Source organism: Egretta garzetta, unplaced genomic scaffold, assembly GCF_000687185.1.
Source record: "Egretta garzetta isolate BGI_Z169 unplaced genomic scaffold, ASM68718v1 scaffold133, whole genome shotgun sequence".
In the NCBI taxonomy this organism is placed as follows: Eukaryota; Metazoa; Chordata; class Aves; order Pelecaniformes; family Ardeidae; genus Egretta; species Egretta garzetta.
The window spans coordinates 258,666-268,563 of NW_009259111.1; the positions used below are offsets into that span (position 1 = coordinate 258,666).

A 9,898-nucleotide genomic window follows, 5' to 3' on the forward strand; every position below is an offset into this window, starting at 1 on the left:
TGGTGTAAGTGGGAGCTGTATGTTAACCTGCCTGGCCTTAATTCCTGACACTGCATATACATATTCTTTACTTCTGTATCCACTAAATACACATGCTCTGTAATGGAAGTAATTATATTGTGACTAATATTACAGTAATGAATTATTTTCTTTGTTTTTCTGTTGTTAAACCACTCTTGAAGATAACTTACCATCAAGTTTTTTCCTCACATGTGTTAAGGGGGTGAATGGAATTCTGCTTCCTTATAAATGTTTCTTAAAAATTAGTAATTTGAAAACTGATTTTTTTTAATTGTAATTTCTTCCAATATTAGGTTGTAAGGCCTAGAATTTATCATACAGCAACATAAAGACTGAACATTCTTTTCCTGTTGCTATGTGTAGCTGAAATTAACCCAATTAATGGGACAGTGTTCTTTTCCAGTAACCACAGTGTGCAATCATCAGGTAATGCATCTTGCTGTGAACTACCCATGTTCCAATGAATGTTAGGTCTGTGAGGGATCTGACGCCTTCTGCTTTTGTGTCGGAGCTGTCTGGATGTTAATTAGCAGATGATTGCTTATGTGTTCCTTGCCTCACTAACATAACCTAATTGAGATTAAAATACTAAACACTGGGCATGGGTTTTATAGGCTTGAAATAAAAGAAAAAAAATAATTATCAGTTTTGTGAACTTGGATGGAACTTTGCCCAGTGTGAGTCAGGTGGAATGAAGAGTATTATCCAACAGGTAATGAAATGAGCGCTCTTCTTGGGTTCAAAGTGCTATTTAAAAATACAAGGTGTTTTTATGAATTAAGTTTAAATTAGTCAGAAACCTGCCCTTCTGGAATTTGATTGTATGTGGAACAAGGTAGGGTTTTGATACAAAAGTCTATGCTTCCATGTTGATGTGGTTCCAACTCACTTTAACAGACCTTCCAAAAAGTATTTTCTTATATGAGTGTGCATGTTAGTCACAGCTAATGATTAATGAATTAGCGGTGTTGGTGTCTCGCTATTATAGATACTATTCTCTATGCTGCTTAACATTGATATTTAGTGCTTTGAGAGGTGGGGGGGGGGAGAAATACCCATTCTTCAATTACAGATGGATCTGTACTCTCGCACTTCACGAGTGCTGCTTGTGTACAAAAATAAAGGGTTTGTGTACAGGAAGAGACACACATTTTAATCTTCATCTAAAAATCTTTACTGCATTCCCTAATGAGGAAAGTAATTTGTGTTAAACTTTTTTCCTCAGAAGTCATCTTGACTATAGCAGAATGTCTATGTTGATACTGTTTCAATTTGCCACTTGTTGGCTTCTTAGTTGTGTTCTTTTTGTCACATAAAGTTATTCTGTGTACTGCTTAAATAGTTTCAACTGCCAGTGTCAGAACTGCTTTCCTGCTCCCAGGTTCAGGTGTGTTGACTCTCAGTTTAATACCAAGATGAGGCTGCGGGGTCAGGAAGAGGTGCCACATGCCCTGCCCTGATGCCTGGTTTGGATGAGCAGGGCACCAAGACAGTGGGAGCAGCCCTGCAATACAATTTCACTTCAGGACTTAATGCCAGGTCTTCTGTTGGCATAAATTGGAACAGTTCGTTTTCATCAACAGTGAATTGCTTTATATCGGCTAAGCTTTTAGCCCCTTCTCCTAAACATTGCTTATTATCTCCACTAGTTGGGGTTTTTTTCAGTTTTCATGCTGCGGTGGTCCTTAATTTTGGTTTAGTCTTCTGTACTGCTAACAATTTAATTGCATAAGGGTTTAGTTCTACTTAAACACAGAGCTTTTGAGCAGCTACAATTCTGTTGAGAGGTATAGACACACAAAACCCCAATCTTATTCTTTTATAATTTATTTATTAGCGTAATGTTTAATGCTTCCACAAAAGGCAGAAGAGAAACATCATTTAACCCAGGCACAGAAAGAAAAAGCAGTCTTTACAGACATCCCTCCCCTACCCGCCTTTTTCAGACTTAGATTTTAACTAGGCAAATAGAACAGAAGGGTTTAGCTGCAACTAAAAAACAATGATATGAGAACATAAGGTAGCATGGGGGTGAGATGAGATTAAAAAATTGTATTATCCAGTGACAGAGCAAATGCCTTAAGTTTGCTAAAGTAACATAACAGAATGGAAGAGCATCACTAGAAATTTTTCAGATAGATGTGTTGTAAACATCAAATAACCATAATTAACCCTTTTTAGGTGAAAGCATACAATGCTCTGAGCTAACAGATTTAAGGAAGTCTTGAACAACGTTTGAACCTTATCACCAATGAAATGATGAGAAAATACGATGTTCTCCCATTCTGAAGCAACACCCACCCCAATCACCACCTACAGTGATGATGTTCTAGTCCCTTTCTGGTTGACTAAAACATACATAAGCTATGGTGTAGCCAGGTTTGATCTCAGCGCTGTGGCGGGGGGAATCAGCAGCTGCCCTGGCTTGCATTTGAGTAAATGTGTACAACAGTAATACAGGTGCCAGTAACACTGCACCACTGGAGCTGCCCTTCAGTACATACGTATCCTCGGGCTGCAAGGTTATTTTGAACGGCCATGCATTGGAACAAAAGTGCAACTTTAAAAAAGAAAAGAAGCTGAAGTTGAAGAACTGAACTTGAGAATCAGTAACTTTTGCCTAATTAAAAGATAACAAAAAGAATCACAGACTCATAGAATGCTTTGGGTTGGAAGGGACCTTTAGGGGTCATCTAGTCCAAACCCCCCCTGCTGTGAGCAGGGTCACCTTTAACCATATCAGGTTGCTCAGAGCCCCGTCCAACCTGGCCTTGAACATTTCTAGGGATGGAGCCTCTACCATCTCCCCAGGCAAACCATTCAAGCGTCTCACCATCCTCATTGTAGAAACTTTCTTCCTTACATCCACTCTAAATCTCCCCTCCTTTAAAAACCATTACTCCTTGTCCTGTCATGGCAGGACTTACGAAAAAGATTGTCCCCATCTTTCCTATAGGCCGCCTTTAAGTAAAGTACTGAAAGGCCACAATCAGGTCTCCCTGCAGCCTTCTCTTCTCCAGGCTGAACAAGCCCAACTCTCTCAGCCTGTCCTTGTAGGAGAGGTGTTCCAGCCCTTGATCATTTTTGTGGCCCTCCTCGGGGTAGTAGTGGAAGGTTGAAAGGATGTTGGTTTGTTTCTCTAAGTATGACACTATTAGCTCTATTTATTCTTAAAAGCAGCACACAAGGAAGCACAGAAAGCAGAATGTGTGGTCATGGCCACTTGTGTGTTATTGTTACTGTCAAAATCCCAATTACTGTCCATTAACTGAATATTCAAATCCAGTTTTGTTTTTTTCCTTTAATAAGAGCTACAGACATTAGAACCTGATGTGTTTGAGGTAAGGAAAGCAGAAAAGGTATTAAACATATATGAATTTGGTATCATATTAAGAAAACTAAGTGACAACACAAGCAGCACTAATAGCAACCTTCAGGTGGAACAACCCAAGTAAAGCAATGTTTATCAGATGAAAATACTTACAATTTAAATTCTTCAAACCAAGCATGTTGCTTATTTATCCTGGACACAGATGCTTTTCTCAGGTAAATAATGCTATGTTGATACTATTAGTAAGTTTTACTAATGAAAATACGATATCTGCATTTGATGCAGCTAAAATGCTTGAACTGCTGTTTTCAGACTTCATCCTAAGAAAAGGACACTCACCAATCCTGATAATGTGTTATATGAGCTATTGAAGTTTTTAACAGTGAGACCAACAGGCACTGCTGACTAAGAACTTTGGACAATTTTATTATCATAGAGTTGAGCAGCATAACACGGTTTCACACAATTTTTAGCTGCACAAGGAACACAAAATCTGGCACTAGTTGAACACTGCAGGCATTAGGCTAGGTCACTGAAGAGCTAAAGTGAAGTCTCTCGCCACCTGTCTGCAACCATATTTTGGATCAAGAACATCCGCAATCACTGAAGCTCCCTGTGCATGACGCTGGCTAACTGTAATGGTGACTGGATGGCCAGAGCTCTGCTCCTGGGCCTTGGCCACCCTTACTTCCACAGGCTGCTTCCTAAGGGCCTTAATCTCTCTTATGTGGTTCTTAGAGGGCTGCACAGCTATAGGAGGCAACAGCGAATTCCTCCTTCCCTTTGGTGCCATTTCCCTGCAATCACTATTCAGGACAGCAGGGACATTAGAAAAAGTATCCTTGTAGGTATTGCTTTGAACTGCCACAGCCTGAGGAGAGAGCGTATGTCTTGAATGCATATATACCTTTATGCTGTTAATGAGTTGTTTGGTACTGGTGATGTCACCACTGCTACTTCTGGCTGCATTTACAAGGGAAAGTGAGACTTGATCAGCTCTTGAAAGGAAGGTGCCCAAGCCCCAGGAGAAGGGCCCAGCCTAAGAAATACAAGTGGCACAAGATGTCTGATGCAGGGTTCTAGATCTAGTGAGGCTTGATTGGCTAGTATTCAATATTTGCTTTGTATGCATTAATTCTGAATTAATGTTTGAAGGTGCCTAACCTCCCTATGTATTATATTAAGATACCCAGGTCTGTAACCATAGGCTGAAGATCCTAGCATAGGGACTACAGGCTTTCAAATTAAGTAGTGTAATGTTGGACTTTCAGGCATCAACATCCTCTGCTGCCCCTAGCCTTGAGTCTTTTTTTGCTGTTAAACTACGTGCAGCTTCTACAGGACATAGATGCTAGCATGTTATTACCTTTAAGCCTTTCTGAATTAATAGTACTGTGTCTTAAGAAAGATGAGCAAATAGAAAAAAAGATTGGAAGTGATAAATATCCCAGTAGCTGTATTCTACTAGCCACTCCATCATAAATCAGAAGTTTAACATAACATGATTTGAAATGATGTATTGCAAGTGGGCTAGCTTCTGTATAAATACAGTTACACTTCTCATTCAAATCTAATTGGCTAAAATACAAACTAACACAAATGTGTAAAAAGATGTCAGAAGTAGGACCAGAACCCAGGTCTGGAGTTTCTACCACTGATTCATAAGAACACTTCCCTTGTTCAAGTAAAAAATTTCTCTTTACATGCAACCAAAATTATCTGCATAAATTTCCAAGTATTTGAACCAGCATATCCACATATTCCCATTATAAAGCAATAAAAAAGTGTTCTCAACTTTCAAGGCAAAGTTTTCGTGATATAATTAGACTCATTATTACAATGTACAATAGTGATGACTTTGACACCATGTTTTCTACTTACTAGATTAAAAAGCATTCATCTGGTGTTCTTCACAGACATCCTACATGACAACAGGAAGTAATTAGTCATTAAACAAGACTACTGGATTTTGTTTTTTCTTGTTTTCCAGTATAACTGTCAGAACACCTTCCAGAATGAAAGGGTAGCCTCGAAATGATGCACTCCATACAAAATAAAGGGTTACACTTTGCTAAACAGTGCTAAATGCTATGATTGCTACTGAGACTAGCGGGACAAAGCCAGGTGTGCATATACGGTCAGCATCTGCAGAATCCTAAGGTGCATGTATCACAGATGCACTATGAATATTCACTGTTGTTTTCCAACCTGCAATATAGTGCACAGTTAAGACGGTATGAAACAAGTATTACATGATTCTGAGTTTGCACTTAATATTTACAGCAACCTTACAAAGCCTGATGTTTGTAGAAACTGAAATTTTGGCAATGAGAATAATGCAGTAAAAGATAACAGCAAACGCTGTTTACCTTCCATAGATGCTTTGTTTTTCTCTGTACTGTTCAGTTACGTCTTGGTAGCATCAAAGACAGATGATTCAGTGTTAATTAGCATCTCATCCTGCTTAGGGGTGAAATGTTCTGGTTTCTTTGAATCTATAACTACTTCGACAGTGTAGAAATCTCTTCTGTTCTCATAGCATCAGACAGGAAACTGAGTTCATTGCAGAGTGTCTCGTACCTGAAGGCCATCCGGATCTGTGCAACATTTGTCTTTCGAATGTCATTTCCCTCAGGCCCTTCTTTACAGTAATTCACCCCTAAGAATTTCTGTTTTTCCTGTGAATGGGATTAAACATAAAAAGGAAGAAGTCAGTTCAACTGCTTTGATTTATTGTATAACTGAGCATTTGTTGAATGACTCCAGTGCGAGTGAAAAGAGCAGCTTCAACCACCTGGCCACTGAACTATACCTCAGTCTTAACCAGTTTGGGAGATTTTAAGGCCAAAGCTTATACACATAACTACGCAGCAATGCACTCAGCCTGGCTTGCTAAAACCCTTCATGCTAGCGTTCGCTCCTCACTACTACGTCTTTCATGGGAGAGGTCAAAAAGAGGCTTGGGTTTCTTTTGTTAGCTAAATGTTGCACAAGAGGAAAATTGGTAGTTGTCTCTAGAGAATATCAGAAGAAACAACAGAATATACTTGTAAAGCCCCTTCACATACGAGCTCTTTGACAGGAATGTTTGAAAGTGACCAAGAATAGAGGATGCTATAAAATAAGTCCTAGAGAAAGCCATGGATGTATAGAATTTTAAAGCCAAAAGGGAATTGAATCTAATCTGACTGCCTATCTAAACCAGAATATTTTCAGTAGTACTGCTTTCTAAGCAAAAACATGTCTTGCTTATGACAGGCAGTTTGTTTTTACTCAATGCAAGACGTGATCTATAAAATTACTGGCAAAGGGCTATCCCCCAAATAATTAAAGGTTTGGGACAGAAGGCAGAACTGAGTATAAACAGGCACCTGGTCTCTCTGCATGTTTGGGGAATTCCAAAACAAAGCTAACAAGGAAAAATGTAACGTTAATACTTTTTTGAATGTAAGACCACATAGCAGATAGTTTGCGAGTATTTCTGGAAAAGAGGACAGGGATGTGCACAAATACATCACATAAGCACCTACTATTCAATTTTCAGACTACTGACTTCTCAGTTCCTACTTGCCCTGACATTCACAAAAGAGATTTTTTTAGCCACAATTACCTTATCTGACAATCCGCTCTGTAGTACACTGTTTCTTGCTATTTCACACAAGTCACAGGTACTTAGTTTCCACACCTGGGCTGCAATCGCATATTCTTCCATGAGAGCTTCCTGTATCACCAAAATATGTTTAATATTATATTATATGTAAATAAGGTATCAATGGAGATATGTACTCATTAGTAAATAAGGAGTTTATTCATGCTCTTTAGATAGCTGTGAAAAATTAGATGTTTAAGACTTTTAACACCACAATTACTAATGAACAGAATTGCTTTCAAATTTCTCAAGGGCGACTGTTAAATAATTAACAGGCACTGGGTCTCCAGTTACCTTTGTCTAAGAAATTGCAGCCTGCAGTCCAGATCCTTAGAGGGAGTTATGAGGCATTTCAAATGAGATCCCCAGGTATATAAATACCTTGGAGGATCTAGTCGTAAATCTTTAATGAATATGGACATAGACAGAGCAGGGCAATTTCTCACTTCTGACCTTCCACCCCAAGGAGGTTGGGTCTGACTCTAGTGGGCTGCCACAGCTGAGGATCTTCCACACTGTGTGTAACTCCGGCTGGTGCTGTGTTATATCCATGCAGAAAGCCCCCACAGAAGCTCGCTCTCTTTTCTGGCAGAGCCATGTCATGGGCCAGAAGCAAGCCTGGGTGACGCACACCAGAGCTCAGCTTGTCCTCGCAATACAGACAGTTGGGCAGTGTACAGGCCACTCACATGCTGGCACAGCATGACTCAAGTCAGCGCCAACCACAAAATTGGGGCATCCAAACCAGTGACCAGGCACTTCTGTCCTGCCAAGCCACCAAAGGGCTCACTGAGCAAACAGCTCATACGTCATCTCCAGAGATTCCACATAGTGCTTTTGTAATGTACTTCCCCAGATTTATTAGTAAGGAAAGTGGACTTCCCTGGCACTCTAGAGGATTGTTTATGAAGGCTCAAACCTCCCTTCAGCCTCATCCTTCATTCTATACTTCAACAGCCAACACTGGAGAGGCAAGAGTACAAAAGAAACATAATTAGGAAATCAGACATTTCCCTCTGAAACCTAACAGTGAGTAGTAGACTGAGAATGAGGAAGAAAAATGAATGGAGTGACTGAAAGACATGAAACTTTATATCCTAAGCAATGATATAAAATAGCTTTCAGGTCATTCTGGGCCTATGTGGTACTGCTGCCAAATTCAAAGACAAGTGCTTTTTGCAGTTCCTACCTTTGTATAGTGAAACTGCATAGGATCATCTGTGGAGAGAGAGACATGAAGTCCCTTATGTAGAAATTCCCGTAGTGGATTCTTTGAGTACTCCAGGAACAGGCTGTTGTTACTAAGTGGAGACATAGCAATGGGTATTTGTGCAAGATAATAAAGATACTGGAGGACGGGACTCTGCAAAACAAAACACAGTTGGCATTTAATGGTACTACGGGATAATGAAAAAAAGAAAGATGTCCCTTGGATAAAATGGAAACAGCATTACAGAGGGAGGACTAAGATAAAGTTTAGGGTGACATCAAACTCTGACTTCTTTAGAAAATATTTAAAAGTCTGAATTTTAAACATTACTAATCTTTATAAAAATAATTCATGTTCTTCAACATACATGTCATCTTCTTTTTAAAAATATGACGACTAATATTACTGTAGATTAGCAAGTATATATGACTATTAAAGGCACCGCATTTGATACTAACCCCAAAACCTGAAAGTCACAGATACCAGATGTGTAAGAACTGCTAAGCAATTTGTTATTTTCAAAAGTGCAGTCCAATAGGTAAATTGTAGGAGCAGCAGAAGTTTTAATTTATTATAAGTCATGTGTTACTGTTGCACATAATATAAATAATCTCTGGTCACCTCATCTTTATTACTGTTTTTGGCCTAACACGCCTGTGAACCTAACAAGCGCCTTTATTATTATTACCTGCTATGCCAGGTTATTGCACCAGGCTAAGCAGGAGAGAGTGAAGAGGTCACATACAGCCTTAGTACTACTCTGCCAGGGTCTAATTTTAGGAATCACTGATTCTGAGCATAACATCAGACATGATTTTAGGCAAAATTCTTCTTTGTTCTTTGATATGTTGAAAAATACAGAGAGAATTTTCCAGCGTTAACCAGAAAATCCAACTCTTTCCAAAAAAATTACAATAAACTCAGTGCAAGTCTGCCACCCACTGACTAATTATTTTAATTACAAAACGGTGGCCTGGGGTTGAGTTGTGTGATGGTTTTTATTAACTGATATGCCAGGAATGATAACTTTGTCCTGTCATAACAATGAAGTTGTACATATAATAGTGCTGTGTTATACAGCTAGGTTAAATTTCTTGATCTAGTGATCCCAGTTACTCTCCGTGTAAATAATCAAAACCTTAATGAACTTCTGAATGAACCTTGAAGTACAGGGATGCCAATTAGGGAAAATGACCTTTGTCCCCGCACAGAAGAAACCAGAGCTTTCCTTAAATTCTCCTGGGACCCAAACCAGGGAGTAGTAACAAGTTTAAGTAGTTTTTTCCATGTAATTTTAGCTCTGCTTGGAGTAACCAAAAAGAGGTGCCACCAAGTCCTTGACATATCTGAAGAGCTGATCTTCCCTATAAAGCCATAGCTTTAAAATATTCACTTAGGAAAAGCTGTATTTTTGTAGCTTAAATAAGAAATAGGAAGTTCATCTGAGCTTATTTATTTCTGAACAAAGTGAAGATTTACTTGTGCCTTGCTAAGAAAATTAATTTGGGGCTGCCCAAATGAAGTCAATTTGGTGACTGCTGTTTCAACCAGCGACTGATGTCTAAGGAGACAGCGATTAGTTTAGGTGAGCAACAAGCAATACCTTCTTCAAGAGCAATCCATGAGAAATGTTGTCTGCTGTCAGAAAGGCTGATACAAGGTGTGTGATAGACCCGGCTTCTCCACA

At 39.2% G+C, this 9,898-nt stretch overlaps 1 protein-coding gene across 1 annotated transcript in view; it reads right to left on the bottom strand.

Moving 5' to 3' along the window:
* Positions 1–3,041: 3,041 nt before the first annotated feature.
* The window catches only part of AMPD3 (adenosine monophosphate deaminase 3), a 30,041-nt gene continuing 23,184 nt past the window's right edge, over positions 3,042–9,898 (bottom strand). Inside the window, exons 12-15 of the mRNA XM_009635400.2 lie at positions 9,815–9,898; positions 8,191–8,364; positions 6,963–7,073; positions 3,042–6,030 (exon numbers count right to left, since the gene is read on the bottom strand). Of these exons, the coding sequence (XP_009633695.1) occupies positions 5,854–6,030; positions 6,963–7,073; positions 8,191–8,364; positions 9,815–9,898 (546 nt within the window). The 3' untranslated portion in view covers positions 3,042–5,853. The remainder of the gene's footprint in view (positions 6,031–6,962; positions 7,074–8,190; positions 8,365–9,814) is intronic.